This window comes from Entelurus aequoreus, linkage group LG06 (assembly GCF_033978785.1).
Source record: "Entelurus aequoreus isolate RoL-2023_Sb linkage group LG06, RoL_Eaeq_v1.1, whole genome shotgun sequence".
Lineage (NCBI taxonomy): Eukaryota > Metazoa > Chordata > Actinopteri > Syngnathiformes > Syngnathidae > Entelurus > Entelurus aequoreus.
The window spans coordinates 5,517,282-5,536,637 of NC_084736.1; the positions used below are offsets into that span (position 1 = coordinate 5,517,282).

At 38.9% G+C, this 19,356-nt stretch overlaps 1 protein-coding gene across 1 annotated transcript; it reads right to left on the reverse strand.

The window, feature by feature from the left end:
• Positions 1-268: 268 nt before the first annotated feature.
• Positions 269-18,969, reverse strand: drg2 (developmentally regulated GTP binding protein 2). The gene is made up of 13 exons (XM_062049892.1): positions 18,592-18,969; positions 16,131-16,291; positions 11,796-11,885; positions 11,673-11,733; positions 9,810-9,900; positions 9,668-9,740; positions 7,937-8,027; positions 7,762-7,859; positions 7,619-7,695; positions 7,467-7,555; positions 7,328-7,386; positions 3,221-3,274; positions 269-537 (listed from the first exon to the last, which is right to left on the reverse strand). The coding sequence occupies exons 1-13, from the start codon at positions 18,653-18,655 to the stop codon at positions 451-453; spliced, it is 1,095 nt and encodes a 364-aa protein (XP_061905876.1). The 5' UTR covers positions 18,656-18,969; the 3' UTR covers positions 269-450.
• Positions 18,970-19,356: the final 387 nt, after the last annotated feature.

The following is a 19,356-nucleotide window of genomic DNA, read 5'->3' on the forward strand; positions in this document are numbered from 1 at the left end:
GCAGCTTCTTTCTCTTTGGCAAAGTCTATCCATTAACGCCCCCTCGTTCTCTTGTCAACCAGGAGATGCTACTCCATTTTTAATGCTGCCATTGTGCTGCTGAGCGTGGGAGAACACAGCACGTACTGCCGGGGAGTCTAGGGAAACATTTTCAGCCGTCTAAAATACAGCCATAAAGATACATTTGAAACAACACACTTCAATACAATTGATTATTTTTACAGCTCTGAGACGTAATTAAAGTTTTGGAAATATTGACAAACACACACAAAGTTATCTGCAATTTATTCATTTTTTTCTCTCTCCTTTAATTTATGTTGTTGAAATAATAAAAAGGGAAATGAATCATGGCTTGTCAAACTCAGGTCTGCTGTGTTAAAAATCATATAAAGAGATTTATGGCTGTACACACAAGTTTAGTTTGAAGTAAAGAGTGCCACCTCCAATGATTTACTTCTTGACAATCTGGATGACGTCCTCGTGCTCCATGATGTGTGTCAGGCCCACCCTCTGAGGACTGTACTTGGTGCTGGTGCCCTACCAACACAATGCACACTATCACTACATTCATCAACACAATGCACACTATCACTACATTCATCAACACAATGCACACTACTATCACTACATTCATCAACACAATGCACACTATCACTACATTCATTAACACAATGCACACTACTATCACTACATTCATCAACACAATGCACACTACTATCACTACATTCATCAACACAATGCACACTATCACTACATTCATCAACACAATGCACACTACTATCACTACATTCATCAACACAATGCACACTACTATCACTACATTCATCAACACAATGCACACTACTATCACTACATTCATCAACACAATGCACACTATCACTACATTCATCAACACAATGCACACTATCACTACATTCATCAATACAATGCACACTACTATCACTACATTCATCAACACAATGCACACTACTATCACTACATTCACCAACACAATGCACACTATCACTACATTCATCAACACAATGCACACTATCACTACATTCATCAACACAATGCACACTATCACTACATTCATCAACATGAATTCAAAACTAACAATGATGCACATGACCTCCCACATTTATAATTGTGGAGTCATGCATGATGGGATTACATTATTACCTGAAGTGTCAACACACATGAAGATTTACTTATGATTGACATTGTCTTAGACATATTGACTTGAAGACCTACAGTCGTGGTCATAAGTGTACATCCACTTGTAAAGAACATCATGTCATGGCTGTCTGGAGTTTACAATCATTTCTACAACTCTTATTTTGTTGTGATGTAGTGATTGGAGCACATACTTGTTGGTCACAAAAAAAACATTCCTGAAGTTTGCTTCTTTTATGAATTTATTATGAGTCTACTGAAAATGTGAGGGTCAAAAGTATACATACAGCAATGTTAATATTTGCTTACATGTCCCTTGGCAAGTTTACCTGCAATAAGGCGCTTTTGGTAGCCATCCACAAGCTTCTGCTGGGATTTTTGACCACTCCTCTTGACAAAATTGGTGTAGTTCAGCTAAATGTGTTGCTTTTCTGACATGGACTTGTTTCTTCAGCATTGTCCACACGTTTAAGCCAGGACTTTGGGAAGGCCATTCTAAAACCTTCATTCTAGCCGGATTTAGCCATTCCTTTACCACTTTTGAGGTGTGTTTGGGGTCATTGTCCTGTTGGAACACCTAACTGCGCCCAAGACCCAACCTGGAGGTGGACAAAATCCATCTAAAGTCCTGTATGAACATCTATTTGAAAATAGGGATGTCCGATAATGGCTTTTTGCCGATATTCCGATATTGTCCAACTCTTTAATTACCGATACCGATATCAACCGATACCGATATCAACCGATATATACAGTCGTGGAATTAACACATTATTATGTCTAATTTGGACAACCAGGTATGGTGAAGATAAGGTACTTTTAAAAAAAATTATAAAATAAAATAAGATAAATAAATTAAAAACATTTTCTTGAATAAAAAAGAAAGTAAAACAATATAAAAACAGTTACATAGAAACTAGTAATTAATGAAAATGAGTAACATTAACTGTTAAAGGTTAGTACTATTAGTGGAGCAGCAGCACGCACAATCATGTGTGCTTACGGACTGTATCCCTTGCAGACTGTATTGATATATATTGATATATAATGTAGGAACCAGAATATTAATAACAGAAAGAAACAACCCTTTTGTGTGAATGAGGAGGGAGGTTTTTTGGGTTGGTGCATTAATTGTAAGTGTATCTTGTGTTTTTTATGTTGATTTAATTTAAAAAAAACAAAAACAAAAAAAACCCGATACCGATTATAAAAAAAAACAGATACCGATAATTTCCGATATTACATTTTAACGCATTTATCAGCAGGCCGATATCGGACATCCCTATTTGAAAATGTTGTACAAACTCATAATAAATTATTATTATTAAAAAATATACTGGTTTTGTAATAAAGCATACCAAAGTTATGGGAAAATCCGTAACTTTTGTACAAAATACCACAAAAGTTTTGTGAGAACATTTAGAAATTATAGTAAAAAATATTTCACTGAATTTTGTACGGAATCCTCGTACTTGCTATTTTTGTATTACAACATTGTATTATTTGATCATGTTGTACTGCATTTTAATCTTTTGTTTTGTGATTGTGTGATGTTTTTTGCCTGGACCCCAGGAAGAATAGTCTCCACTGCGGTGTAGACTAATGGGGATCCTTAATAAACTAAACTAAACTAAACTAAACTAAACTGTGAGAACATTTATGTGTAAATTTTGCACAAAATCGTATTAAATTCTTGTAGATATTGACCGTTTTCAGTACAACATTTTTGTAAAAATCCACTTATTAGTGAGGAAAATCTCTGCATTGGTTCTGTAAAAATATATATTTAGTATAAAAAGAGGGCCACAAACGCGTCCTGGTCAGGACATGGTGTAGTGGCCTTACCCACAGGTGGTGTCCCGCCTCTGTTACGGCTGTGATACTACTGTAACTCCACAGGTGGGAAATTGCAGCAAAAATGATGTGTTTTACAGGCCGTGCAAAAGGGTATGGACACCCTACACTAAGTATTATGTTTTCCTTGCCTCTATCGCAGTGGTGTCAAACGTACAATCATTGACGTATTCTGATATTTAAACACACCGAGTGTTGGATCAAGACTTACCCAAACCAGAGCGTACTTGAACTGGCTGGCTAAGGTTCTGTGGATCCGGTGACACTGTAGACAGACAACCAAAAACAAGTCAGCTGACCCTAAAACGATTCACATGCTGGCCAGATTTAAATGACAGTTCATTGTATTAGATTGGTGTATTTCAGTTAGAAATGACACAAGTGATACAAGATTAAGAAGGTGTGTAAAGAGAGCATATTTGACATTTTCACAACGTTTCTGGGTCTAAAATCATACCTGTCAGAATAATTGTATCTAAGTTATCACAAAACTTTGTGTCGCCATGAGTTCCCGGCGAGAGGACAAAAGCTGTCTATGATCTTACCAAGCGAAAGGCTTGTAAAACTCCACTGTGTAGGATGGGAAGCGACATAAAGGTGTCGGTTTCTTTGATGTATTGTAATCCACAGGAAGATTTTGTCTTGACCCGAGATCTACAAAGCGGAGAGGAAGCAGGACCTGCCTCCCCTCCAGGCGCCTTTTCTTTGAACTGTTTTGTGACCAAAGGCAGCGGCGGTTTACGACCCCCTTCCTTTAGAAATGTAATCAGGGAAAAGTCCAAATAAAAGAGGAGGCGTACAATCTTTCGTCAGAGTGTGGTGGGACACTGTGCAAGGGTACAGGTCTACGCGTTTCTCCTCAATTGAGCCAAATTGAATTCTGTCTCTGTTTAATTCCTTGCTTCTTGTCTTGCTTAATAGAAATTCTGTATTTTTTTGAAGCGGCCCTCCACAAAAAAAGGAATGTCGGGGAAACAACATGACATATATTGTGAAAAAGGGTATTGTCAGGTTCAAACACTGATGACATCTGCTTGCTGTCACTCATAAAAATGATAATAGAAGTGTTTGAATGTAGCTTGTCGTCACAACTCCGTACAGTGGGTGGCAGTATGCTTCCGGACTACACTTCCCGACACACCTGGTCTGCCAGAGAATAAGAAGACCTGGCAGGGGTGGGGGGGCCAGTGCTGCCAACTTAGTGACTTTGTGATTATATTTATCGAGTACACAGATTCCTGTCTGGTTTGTGACCTTAAAAAAAAGAACCGACAGAAGAAATTACATTTATATTCATCCATTTATACAGTAGTACCTCAACTTTTGATCCTAATTGCTTCTGTGGTGGTGCTTTTGATTGAAAACACTTGTATCTCAAATCAACGCCGCACATTGATATTTATTGAAATCAATTTAATTGGTGCCTGGCCCCCCAAAACAGCACAATTTTAATATGTGACATGCCTTTTAAAACTAACTTTTCGATAAGAAATATTGTATACAATAAAATCTACTACAAACATTTAAAGGCCTACTGAAAGCCACTACTAGCGACCACGCAGTCTGATAGTTTATATATCAATGATGAAATCTTAACATTGCAACACATGCCAATACGGCCGGGTTAACTTATAAAGTACAATTTTAAATTTCCCGGGGAACGTCCGGTTCAAAACGCCTTTGGAGGATGACGTATGCGCGTGATGTCGCGAGGTCCACGGAAGTGTTTGGACCCTTTTGGACACAATACACAGAGCTCTGTTTTCTTCGACAAAATTCCACAGTATTCTGGACATCTTTGTTGGTGAATCTTTTGCAATTTGTTTAATGAACAATGGAGGCTGCAAAGAAGAAAGTTGTAGGTGGGATTGGTGTATGTGGCTGGCTGTAGCAACACAACAAGGAGGACTTTGTTGGATAGCAGACGCGCTAGCGGCGAACTCACCTTGACTTCCTACGTCTCCGGGCCGCCGACCGCATCGTTGATCGCTGGAACGCAGGTGAGCACGGGTGTTGATGAGCAGATGAGGGCTGGCTGGCGTAGGTGGAGCGCTAATGTTTTTATCATAGCTCTGACGAGGTCCCGTTGTTAAGTTAGCGTCGTTAGCAACAGCATTGCTAGGCTTCGACAGGCGTCGAATACACATTAACCGTGTATTTACATGTCCAGTGTTTGGTTCGGTGTCTCCTGATAGTAGTATTGTTGATCTGCTGTCTATCCTTCCAGTCAGGGATTTATTTATTTTGTTTCTATCTGCATTTGAGACAGATGCTATCACGTTAGCTCATGCTAAAGAGCTTCGTCGATGTATTGTCGTAGAGATAAAAGTCACTGTCCATTTCACCTTCTCGACTCTCATTTTCAAGAGGATATAGTATCCGAGGTGGTTTAAAATACAAATCCGTGATCCACAATAGAAAAAGGAGAGAGTGTGGAATCCAATGAGCCAGCTTGTACCTAAGTTACGGTCAGAGCGAAAAAAGATATCTCTTGAACTGCATTCTAGTCCGTCACTCTAACGTTGCTCATCCACGAATCTTTCATCCTCGCTCAAATTAATGGGGTAATCATCGCTTTCTCGGTCCTAATATCGCTCGCTCCATTGTAAACAATGGGGAATTGTGAGCAGCACTACCGCTTGTGACGTCACGCTACTTCCGGTAGGGGCAAGGTTTTATTATCAGCGAGCAAAAGTTGCGAACTTTATCGTCGATGTTCTCTACTAAATCCTTTCAGCAAAAATATGGCAATGTCGCGAAATGATCAAGTATGACACATAGAATGGATCTGCTATCCCCGTTTAAATAAAAAAAATTCATTTCAGTAGGCCTTTAAAGCAGTTTTATGAAGTCATTTACTTGAGCTTCAAACTACCGGCTGCCACCTACTGACATGGAAGAGTATTACACGGTTACTCTGCCGAGCTCTAGACAGCACCGACACTCAACAACAACACATCATTTGCAGACTATAATTACTGGTTTGCAAAAAATATTTTTAACCCAAATAGGTGAAATTAGATAATCTCCCACGGCACATCAGACTGTATCTCATGGCACACCAGTGTGCCGCGGCGCAGTGGTTGAAAAACACTGATCTACCGTATTTTCCGCACCATAAGCCGCACCTAAAAACCACAATTTTTCTCAAAAGCAGACAGTGCGGCTAATAACCCGGTGCGCTTTATATATGGATTAATATTAATATTTATTTTCATAGAGTTTAGGTCTCGCAACTACGGTAAACAGCCGCCATCTTTTTTCCCCGTAAAAGAGGAAGCGCTTCTTCTTCTACGGTAATCAACCGCCCCCATAGAAGAGGAAGCACTTCTTCTTCTACTGTAAGCAACCGCCAAGGTGAGCACCCGCCCCCGTAGAAGAAGAAGCGCGCGGATATTACGGTTCATTTCATTTGTGTGTTTCTGTAAAGACCACAAAATGTCTCCTACTAAGAGACACGCGTACAAGGTTCCACTGACTTTTGATATTCCTGTGGATACAACGGGATATTCCTGTGGATACAACGGGAGCACGTACGGTGAATATTCGCACCACAGGGAATGAGAAGTCTCCCTACTGTGGTTCTAGCTTGCCATGCTAACGGCCAGAAACTTCCACCCACGGTGATATTCAAAAGGAAGACCTTGCCAAAAGAGAACTTTCCAGCCGGCGTCATCATAAAAGCTAACTCGAAGGGATGGATGGATGAAGAAAAGATGAGCGAAGAGACCTTTTGAGTTTTTTCACGCAGCTCCGTCCCTGTTGATCTATGACTTCATGCGCGTCCACATCATCGATGGTGTCAAAAAACAAGTGAGGCACACCGAAGAAGAAGAATTCGAGGCATTTGTGGATGAGTAATAACTTCAGAAAGTAAGCTTTAAATGTTTATTTTGTGTGTTGTGTGACATTAACGTTCGAGCAACGTTGAGTTATTGATGTTGCTATTGCTCTGCACTATTTTGAGTGTTACTATTTTTGTGATTGCACATTTCATTTTGGGAGTGAACAGAGTTGTTAGAACGCTGGTTTGTAAAATATTATTAAAGTTTGACTGACCTATCTGACTGTTTTGTTGACATTCCCTTTAGCGTAGCGTAGGTGCGGCTAATAACACGGGGCGGCTAATAGGTAAACAAAGTTTTGAAATATGCCATTCATTGAAGGTGCGGCTAATAACACGGGTCGCCTTATGGTGCGGAAAATACGGTAATTTACATTTAGACCAGTGTAAACATGTTACTGTGAGGAAGTTGCAAACAGCACTTTTAACTTGACACGGTGATATCGAGTGTAGGTTAAGTGAGCGTTTACTGACCACGTGTTCCACGCTCGCCCCTCTTCTCATTATGATGGCGTCGTTGAAATCTGGACGCTCTGATGGCGAACAAAAACACGGATGATTGTTAAATACATGAAGAGAGCATTTATAAGCCATTTCTGACATGCACACAAACCTCCTCTTTTCTTGGTGAAGATGCAAATCAAAGCCAGGTATTCCCAAAGCGTCTCAAGAAGAAAATCCAAGTTGAGCTGCATCCCACAACTAGTACAAAAAAAGAGCACAATTAGAGCGTGAAAAACACACAGAGTTATTAATATGGCTGACCTGATAACAACACTGTTAGCTCTGCGAGCAAGGCGGTCCACCTCCTCAATGGAGATTTGATCCACCTTATTGTACACCTGGATGACACATAGGCATGAATGTACACACATGAAGAACATTAGGAGCTTCTAAAAGAAACATACGTATAGACAAGGCATGTAAACTCGGTTGCCGACGATGACGTCGATGAACTCGTCCGGCGTGCTGTCCTCCCTGAAGAGCACTTCTGCATTAAAGATTTCTGAGGCGGTGAGTCAAAGGCGTCACAAAACTGGTGCATTTGAGTTCCATGTCCTGTTCCTCGGTTGTGAAGGATACTGTATTCGTGAAGGATGAGCTGAACCAGCTTCTCAGAGCAGTGTGTGAGAGGAACTGTGGAGTTATAGGAGAGGCCGCCACCTTTCTTTTGCTACAGAGAGACATGGTAGACAAATATAAATACTACGAGTGTAACGGTACGTGTATTTGTATTGAACCGTTTCGGTACGGGGGTTCCGGTTCGGTTCGGAGGTGTACCGAACGAGTTTCCACACGGACATATTAAGTAGCGTAACGCACGTTGTGTAAACAATGCACAACACACGGCATGCTAGCAGCTAACGGGCTAGGATAGACTGACCATACGTCCTCTTTTCACCGGACATGTCCTCTTTTGCGGAGCTGTCCGGGCGGAGTTTCTTAAATGCCTCAAATGTCCGGCATTTTGAGTTAGGGTTGCGTGTATTTTCAATGTACGTTCAGGGTTAAGAAGGGGTTAAAAACAAAACAAATTGTGCGCGCAGCAGCATTGTTGAGGGAGGGGCAGAGACAGAGAGAGAGAGAGAGTTATGATAAACGTGCATGCGTCGCCAGGCTCTGCTTTTTATCCATAGATTTATCACATTTAATTTTTTATTATCTATAGCAGAGGTGTCAAAAGTATGCCATTTGCGGCCCACAGCTAATGTTTTAAAGGCCCACGGCACATTCTAAAAATACTATTAAAATAAACAAAAACATAAAAGTGAAATAAAAAAGCTTAAAGGTTAAATGTAATTTAGAAAAAGTTGCAATGTTGACTAATAAAACAAAGCTGTTTTTTTCTTCTTTCAAACTGTCATTGCTCAAAACATAATATTGAATCAAAATCAATGTTATTATGAAGTATTGACCTATCCAAGGTTCCCATTACTTCACATCAAATATTACACTAAGAAAAATATTTTTGGTGGAAGATTTTGCAAATTTGGTAAATAAATACCGTAATTTCCGGACTATAAGCCGCTACTTTTTCCCCTTGTTCTGGTCCCTGCGGCTTATACAAGGGTGCGGCTTATTTACGGCCTGTTCTTCTCCGACACCGACGAAGAGGATTTCGGTGGTTTTAGTACGCAGGAGGAAGACGACGACACAATGATTAAAGACTGACTTTTCATATACCGGTAGGCTGGTTATTTTGATAACGTACAGGCGAGCACTTTGTATTACTTTGCACCGTTGTATTATTTGTACTCTGCACGAATGCTGTTCGCCATGTCAAAGATGTGAAAGTTTGATTGAATGATTGAAAGATTTATTGTTAATAAATGGGACGCTTTGCGTTCCCAAACAGTCATCTCTGTCCCGACAATCCCCTCCGTGGTAGCAGGAACCCCTATATACTACGCTAATTACACATCAAAACCCTGCGGCTTATAGTCGGGTGCGGCTTATATATGGAGCAATCTGTATTTTCCCCTAAATTTAGCTGGTGCGGCTTATAGTCAGGTGCGGCTTATAGTCCGGAAATTACGGTAACCCAAAAATGTATATTTTGTAGTTTTCTTACTGTTCCGAAAATGAACCGAACCGTGACTTCTTAACCGAGGTACGTACCGAACTGAAATTTGTGTGTACCGTTACACCCCTAATAAATACAAATCAAAATGTAGGAATACTAAGTTTTGCTTTTGATGTTGCACAACACTCAACATGGGGTGTTAAAGTTATGTGAAAGCCACTCAGTACGATCAACAAACACATTTTCTTATTCTACAAAACTGCTATTTTTTAATGTATTAAAGTACCAACCTTAAAATATATATTGGGTTTAAGGCTGTTCAACCTGATGCCCACCGTCTCCAACTCTTTTTCTAAAAGTTCCCTGCAGAGACAAAGGCAGTAAACGTAATGAGTGACACATGAAACCCACCAACAAGTGTGCGTCACCCACCTTTGCACGTCGCCTTTGGTGGCGTCCAACATCATGATGACAACATCTGCTGTCCGGGCGACCGCAATGACTTGGCGACCCCGACCCTTACCTGTACAGATGTCAAAGGTCAGCATATGACTAATGCATAATAATAACAACATCATCCACTACATAAGTTGTGCCATTGCTAAGATTTTAATTAGGTCTCAATGAATGATGAATGAAATCAAACTTGATAACTTTGACTTATAAATTGCCGTGTTTGTTTTCCTGGTCTGGCCCTTTCAAAAAGGGTGCAATAGAGTTCACGTTGTAAATCACTCTCAGCACTAGGGATGATGTTTGATAAGAAATTATCGAGTTCAAGCCTATTATCGAATCCTCTTATCGAACTGATTCCTTATCGATTCTCTTATCGAGTCCAGATAGGTTGTTGTATGTGGGGAAAAAAAAACAATATTTGGTTTAACATAAGCTCACTTTTATTATATAAGAAAAAAATAAAATCTAATAAATAAATAAATATTGACTGTTACCCCCCTTAAAAAAATAAATTAAAATAAATGAATATTGACTGTTGTTACCCAAAGTATATTAAGTGGGATTTTTTCAGAGAAACAAATATATACAGTAACACAAAAACAACCTGTCTCTGTGATCACTATAGGTGTATAAATAATAATATAGTGTTAAATAAAATCGGTCCCTTGGGCACAAAACTGAAAATAATACAGCTCTCCAAAAAGTGCACTTCTGCTGCTATTGGAACATACTAACTACACACACTATGACACTAAAGACACCACAGTCATCAATCAACAATTCTTCCCCCCTTACATGAGAGCGAAGCCTGGCAATAATTGCATATTGCCTGTTCTGCCCTCACTGTACGTGTTGAGGTTGTACAGCTTGGCAGACAGCTAACAAACAATCCAAAGCAGATTCATCTATTTAGGCTCTTTATTGTTGTTGATCTTGCTTTGTCTTTTCCTATCTTTACTTTTGTCTTGCACTGGACTGTTATTTTTTTTTTTTTTTAACTGAAATACACACAATGACAAATGTATAAGCTATGTGATTCAATTAACATACTGAAATGTAATACACAATATGTAAATATTAGCTTCACACAAATATACAGTACTATCATCAAACAAATACTTCTGAATGTTGAAACTATTTCGATGGTGGAAATACACGACTGGCAGCCAAAAAATCGTTTTTCAATAAACATCTTAGTATTACACCTAAACACTTTCCACCTTAATATTGAGTTACATAAACAAGTTAAACAGTTTACTTACAGACTTATCTTTTCCAAGGCTTGTAAGAGCTAACACAACTTGTCTACTTCTCAATTGTCTCAACCCGGAAGTGCCCAAACTAATGACGCGTAGTATTTTCATATCGCCACAAGGTGTCAGTAAGAGTCTACAATCAAATGGGCATAACATTGCAGGTCCCACAGGGCATTTCCTGTACGTGGGAAGGGATTCGTTCCCAGGGATTCGAATACAGAAACAACTCTTTTTCTTTACTATAGTGGCCGGTTCTCAAAAAGGGATTCGAGTCCATGGAATTGGTTGTTTTCTTATCGAACAACCGGGAGAACCGATTTCGAACATCATCCCTAATTATGTCAGTACTTGGAAAGCCAAGTGCTTTCTGAGGTGGTGCTTGGTGAAAAAAGAACCACTGGACTAAGGTAACAAGAGGCTTTTTATTCCAGTTGCACTTTGTGCTAGAGTTAAGAGTCAAATTTGAGCACTAGCAACTTTGTAAAAGGCAAACTTTCCCATACAGCTTTTGCATCGGGTCTTACAAGAGGGTGCAGGTGTCGCTCACGTTGTGGTAAATGAAGTGAAAGTACAGAAGACTAACCTTGGGCGGCACCCTCAATGATCCCTGGCAAATCCAGCAACTGGATGTTGGCCCCTTTGTACTAGGAGTAGAAAAAGGTGAGTGTTAGTAGAAACAAGATAGTAGGATGAAAGTCATGTGTACCTCAATGACCCCTGGTATGCAGGTGAGGGTGGTGAACTCATAGGAGGCTGCTTCACTGGCCGTTGCTGTCATCAAGCTGAGGAAGGTGGACTGCGGGGGACAAATATATGACACTTTACCGACATATTCATTCATAAAAGCCACCGTCTGGTTAAGGACGCGTACCAGCCTTCCAAAATATACTACAACCCTAAATATAAAACAAACCGCTATTTTGCAAGACCCAAGGAACAAAATGAATATTAAGAAATAATCTTTAAGTCATGTTTTCCAGTATCACAAAACCTGCCTTTCTCATAGTGTTTCCGAAGTAAAAATGACTGTCTTATGTTTGGGGCAATACCGTATATAATAGGTAGGTTTGAGCGATATACACGATATAAATGATAGGGATGATACTCGAAACCGGTTTTCCCGGTTGTTTGATAAGAAAAGAACCGAGTCCTCGGACTCGAATCCCTTTTTGAGAACCGGTACCCGTTATCGAGACCACTATAGTAAAGGAAAAGAGTTGATTCTTTATTCGAATCCCGTCCCGACCAGAAATGCCCCGTGAGACATCACAAGAAATGACGTCACGTAGCTCAGTCATTAGGCGCAGATAGCGAAAGCAGGAAAACAATGGACGGGAAAAAGCGCTCCAAGGTGTAATAAAGTTCAAAACAAAAGCTATAATCCATTGAATAACTTTACTGAGAGATTTTAGCAGGGTAAAACACATGAAGAACACTTTTACGACCAACCGAAAACATAGCAACCAGGCTAGCAACGCACCTCCTTTACGGCAGCTGTCGCAACGTTCTTAAAACAACCGCAGCACATACATATATATACAACACATCTCCCTTTTTTAACTTTTGTTTTTCTTTCCTTGTAAACAAAACAAAATCACACTGTAGATGTGTTGTCTGTCTAATTATAAATAATGCAGACGAGGCGTGTTGGCTGAGTTCTTGACGTTTACTTTCACAGCGTGGCAACATGCAACACTTTTCGGGGCTACCGCGCATGCTCGTAACTCCCGTTGCATGCTGGGTAGTGTAGTTGTTATATTCTCTAGCTCATAACATTTTTCCCCCTATAAAGAAAGAATGTTAACTCAATAAAGTGTATTTCTTTTTTTAGCTTTAACTTTTAATTTTTTTAGCATTGTAACCACATTTGCAAACAACTTTTCTCTTCATAGAATTGTCTTTCAATAAAGAAATAAAGTGCAAAAATGTCAAAGCATCATAACAAACAGTTATGTTCCAATAGCAGCAGAAGTGCACTTTTTGGAGAGCTGTATTATTTCCAGTTTTGTGCCCAAGGGACTGATTTTATTTAACACTATATTATTATTTATACACCTATAGTGATCACAGAGACAGCTTGTTTTCGTGTTACTGTATATATTTGTTTCTCTGAAAAATCCCACTTAATATACTTTGGGTAACAACAGTCAATATTTATTCATTTTATTTTATTTTTTTAGGTGGGTAACAGTCAATATTTATTTATTTATTAGATTTATTTTTTTCATTACATAATAAAAGTGAGCTTTAGTTAAACCAAATATTGTGTGTTTTTTTCCATATACAACAACCTATCTGGACTCGATAAGAGAATCGATAAGAGGATTCGATAATAGGCTCGAACTCGATAATTCCTTATCAAACATCATCCCTAATAAATTATATAAACCTGTCTGATGATAGAGCTTTTATATCGTGATAATGCATGTTGAAGACACATTCATTGTGAATATTTATATTATTCACATGTGAATAATGCTGTATAGTATTTGTCTATTGTGAGCGAACTGTGGTACTGAATTTCCCCCAGGGATCAATAAAGTACTTTCTATTCTATTTTATTCGAGCTGTGTCCCACAAATTTGACAGCGTCATGGTGCTAGCGGAGTGGTGCAACTGAGTTTCGTTTTTTTAATGATTTCTGCTGGTGGTGTGCCTCCGCATTTTTTCAACGCAAAAAATGTGCCTTGGCTCAAAAAAGGTTGAAAAACACTGATCTAGACAACACAGACACTCAACAACGGCCATTACAATTATTGGTTTTGTTACAAAAAATATTTTTTTGGACCAATTAGGTGAAATTGTATAATTTCCCACGGCACACCAAACAATATCTCTCGGTACACTAGTGTGTCGCGGCACAGTGGTTGAAAAACACTGATATAATATGTAATATTCAATATTCATTTATTATACTGGTTTACATCCAACATGTGTTGGATGTAAACCTGGACGAGAAAAAACGTGTTGGATGTAAATTTTTAGAAGAAAAAAACATGTTGGATGTAGACTTTAGAAGAAAAAACATGTGTTGGATGTAAACCTTGACGAGAAAAAACATGTTGGATGTAAACTTTTAGAAGAAAAAAAATGTTGGATGTAGACCTTTAGAAGAAAAAGCATGTGTTGGATGTAAACCTTTAAAATAAAAAACATGTGTTGGATGTAGACCTTTAGAAGAAAAAGCATGTGTTGGATGTAGACCTTTAGAAGAAAAAGCATGTGTTGGATGTAAACTTTTAGAAGAAAAAACATGTGTTGGATGTAGACCTTTAAAAGAAAAAACATGTGTTGGATGTAGACCTTTAGAAGAAAAAGCATGTGTTGGATGTAAACTTTTAGAAGAAAAAACATGTGTTGGATGTAAACTTTTAGAAGAAAAAACATGTGTTGGATGTAGACCTTTAGAAGAAAAAGCATGTGTAGGATGTAGACCTTTAGAAGAAAAAGCATGTGTAGGATGTAGACCTTTAGAAGAAAAAGCGTGTTGGATGTAGACCTTTGGAAGAAAAAGCATGTGTTGGATGTAAACCTTGACGAGAAAAAACATGTGTTGGATGTAAACTTTTAAAAGAAAAAAAAACGTGTTGGATGTAGACCTTTAGAAGAAAAAACGTGTTGGATGTAAACCTTTAGAAATAAAGCATGTGTTGGATGTAAATCTTTAGAAGAAAAAGCATGTGTTGGATGTAGACCTTTAGAAGAAAAAGCATGTGTTGGATGTAAATCTTTAGAAGAAAAAGCATGTGTTGGATGTAGACCTTTAGAAGAAAAAACATGTGTTGGATGTAGACCTTTAGAAGAAAAAACATGTGTTGGATGTAAACCTTTAGAAGAAAAAGCATGTGTTGGATGTAGACCTTTAGAAGAAAAAACATGTGTTGGATGTAGACCTTTAGAAGAAAAAACATGTGTTGGATGTAGACCTTTAGAAGAAAAAACATGTGTTGGATGTAGACCTTGACAAGAAAAAACTTGTTGGATGTAAACCTTGACAAGAAAAAACATGTGTTGGATGTAAACCTTGACAAATAAAAAGGGGTTGGATGTAAACCTTAACAAAAAAAACCTGTGTTGGATGCAAACCTTTAGTAGAAAAAACACGTGTTGGATGTAGACCTTTAGAAGAAAAGATGTGTTGGATGTAAATCTTGACAAGAAAAAACTTGTTGGATGTAAACCTTGACAAGAAAAAACATGTGTTGGATGTAGACCTTGACAAATAAAAAGGGGTTGGATGTAAACCTTAACAAAAAAACCTTGTGTTGGATGTAGACCTTTAGAAGAAAAAACATGTGTTGGATGTAAACCTTGACAAATAAAAAGGGGTTGGATGTTCAAGTCAAAATGGAGCATTGTTGGTGCTTTTGGAGTTTTTTTTAATATTGGGTTTATAGAATCCTCCAAAAAAAAAAATACATCCGTCTTCATGTCTTTCATAATGATTGTGAATGATAGGCGAAATACCCAAAAAAAGTGCAGTTTCCTTTAAGGAAAAAGTAAAAGCCTCTTTAGTTCAGAGCACAACTTGACATACCTTACCCACAGAGCACAACTTGACATACCTTACCCACAGAGCACAACTTGACATACCTTACCCACAGAGCACAACTTGACATACCTTACCCACAGAGCACAACTTGCCATACCTTACCCACAGAGCACAACTTGACATACCTTACCCACAGAGCACAACTTGACATACCTTACCCACAGAGCACAACTTGGCATACCTTACCCACAGAGCACAACTTGACATACCTTACCCACAGAGCACAACTTGCCATACCTTACCCACAGAGCACAACTTGCCATACCTTACCCACAGAGCACAACTTGACATACCTTACCCACAGAGCACAACTTGACATACCTTACCCACAGAGCACAACTTGACATACCTTACCCACAGAGCACAACTTGACATACCTTACCCACAGAGCACAACTTGGCATACCTTACCCACAGAGCACAACTTGACATACCTTACCCACAGAGCACAACTTGGCATACCTTACCCACAGAGCACAACTTGACATACCTTACCCACAGAGGGGAAACCAATAAGAGCAACGCGAGCATCTCCAGATTTCATAACATCGAAGCCTTCTCCTTTGGCCCCCGCTGACTTGGAGGGTTCCAGCAGCTGAGCTCTGTATTTGGCTAACTTGGCCTTCAGCAGGCCCAGGTGGTACTCAGTGGCTGTGGAAGGAAAGGAAGCACAGTCAGCTGTCATCCTCCATCACTGTCATTATATTACCCATGATGTCATCCTCCATCACTGTCATTATATTACCCATGATGTCATCCTCCATCACTGTCATTATATTACTGAAGCAACATTGAAACGCAACAATTTGGAATGTGAACACAACCCCCAAGTCTCTCTTCTTATCAGTGTTGAGAGGAGGGGGGGGGGGGGCTTGGTGGTACCTTTTGAGTTCAGTTTATATGTCATTAAGAAACTTGGGACTGACCAGCGTTTTACATCCCACTTGGAGGAACATCTGGTCAAACGCAACATTACCCATGATGTCATCCTCCATCAGTGTCATTATATTACCCATAATGTCATCCTCCATCAGTGTCATTATATTACCCATAATGTCATCCTCCATCAGTGTCATTATATTACCCATGATGTCATCCTCCATCAGTGTCATTATATTACCCATAATGTCATCCTCCATCAGTGTCATTATATTACCCATGATGTCATCCTCCATCAGTGTCATTATATTACCCATGATGTCATCCTCCATCAGTGTCATTATATTACCCATGATGTCATCCTCCATCAGTGTCATTATATTACCCATGTCATCCTCCATCAGTGTCATTATATTACCCATGATGTCATCCTCCATCAGTGTCATTATATTACCCATGATGTCATCCTCCATCAGTGTCATTATATTACCCATAATGTCATCCTCCATCAGTGTCATTATATTACCCATAATAACCTCCAAATTAAACAATAAGGAGACTACAACACTTTGTAAGTATGTTACAGTGACATGATGCCGCTGCCATACAAAGAATTAGACACATTCATAAATTAGAGATGTCCGATAATATCGGCCGATAAATGCTTTAAAATGTAATATCGGAAATTATAGGTATCGGTCTCAAAAAGGAAAATGTATGACTTTTTAAAACGCCGCTGTGTACACGGCCGTAGGGAGAAGTACAGAGCGCCAATAAACCTTAAAGGCCCAGTCACATAATATCTAAGGCTTTTAACACACACACAAGTGAATGCAAGGCATACTTGGTCAACAGCCATACAGGTCACACTGAGGGTGGCCGTATAAACAACTTTAACACTGTTACAAATATGCGCCACACTGTGAACCCACACCAAACAAGAATGACAAACACGTTTCGGGAGAACATCCGCACCGTAACACAACATAAACACAACACAACAAATACCCAGAATCCCTTGTAGTACTAAGTCTTCCGGGACGCTACAATATACACCCCCCCCCCCCCCCCGCTAACCCCTGCCCCCCCACCTCAACCTCTGTTTTGAGGCATGGTATAAAAAAAATAATGCACTTTGTGACTTCAATAATAAATATGGCAGTGCCATGTTGGCATTTTTTTTTTCCATAACTTGAGTTGATTTATTTTGGAAAACCTTGTTACATTGTTTAATGCATCCGGCGGGGCATCACAACAAAATTAGGCATAATAATGTGTTCATTCCACCACTGTATATATCGGTATCGGTTGATATTGGAATCGGTAATAAAAAGTTGGACAATATCGGCGAAAAAAGCCACTATCGGACATCTCTAATTATTAGTATTATTCCATATTATGGTTACATTAGTGCTTAATTTGTTCTCAAAATAATGCTGACAATAATATCGTTTATCGGCAATAATTTGTGGGATAATGTATCGACTAAGGTGGGATTCCCAAAGCGTGGTAAGGTGCGCAGCTCCATCTAGGGGTACGTCAAATAAAACATTTGATTAGTACAGTGTTACTGTTCAAACTGTGGCCAAAAAATATTAAATATACCCTTTGAAACAAACCTGTGCCGTGTTTTACAAAATTAGGCATAATGTGTTAATTCCCTGACTGTATATATCGGTATCGGTTGGTATCGGAATCTGTAATTAAGAGTTGGACAATATCAGAATATCGGCAAAAAAGCCATTATCGGACATCTCTAGGTATTTATGTATTTAATACTTGTTTACTTACTATGGTATATTATTTAATTATTATTTATTTATTCAGTGTTCTGTTACAAAGAACAAGGAAATGGGATAAAAGTGTTATGGTATGAAAAGGGGTAGGATTAAATAAACTCTGCTTCTTCCTACTCCTTTTCGGACGTGCTGTAATGACACAACATGACATATGTGATGCATCATGTTGTATTATATGCATGTTGCACCAAAAAAACGAAACTCAAAAGTGACAAGCGGTAGAAAATGGATGCATGAACTGAAATGAAAGTTATTCTATTAGCACTAACTTACCTTTGTTTTTCTGCGTCCGAGAGATTTCTCTCTCCACTTCTGCAATCTTCTCCAGAATGCCCATAATGAATAATGAAGTTTGTGTGCGAGGACCAAACTAAACGTCTCACTTTAGCCCGGTTAGCTTAAACCGCTACACCAGCGCAGCAACTGGATTGTAACAACTGGCCGCTGATAAAAAGACTCTTCATTAAACGCGCGTATGTCTGACTGAGGACCAGCATTCAGAGAGTGCGGCTTAAAAGGCTGAAAAGGGCAGACATTAAACACTTAAATGTTGGATCTTCTCCTCCTCGACATGCTTGTCATCAGCACTGGAGGCGCCTCTTCTTCTACGTGGTGTGTGACGGCTATCAGGAGGTTTGTCACGGTACTGCCCCCTGTCTTCCGGAGTGGGAACAACAGCACACAACCAGCAACCAGTCAGAGACATGTTAGAAGTAGACGCAGCATTGGCTGCTGTGACGCAAGAAATTCGGCCGCCATCTTGAAGTGGTGATGTTTCTTATATATATATTATATATATATATATATATATATATATATATATATATATTATATATATATATATATATATATATATATATATATATATATATATATATATATATATATATATAAAGAAATATATATACATATATATTTTTTTCTTATATTTATTTATTTATATAATAGATTGTATTTGTAATCTACTTTACATTTGATTCCAAATCTCAAAGTGCTACAGAATTACAACCATTGGCGTTGTTAGGCCTATTTTGGCGT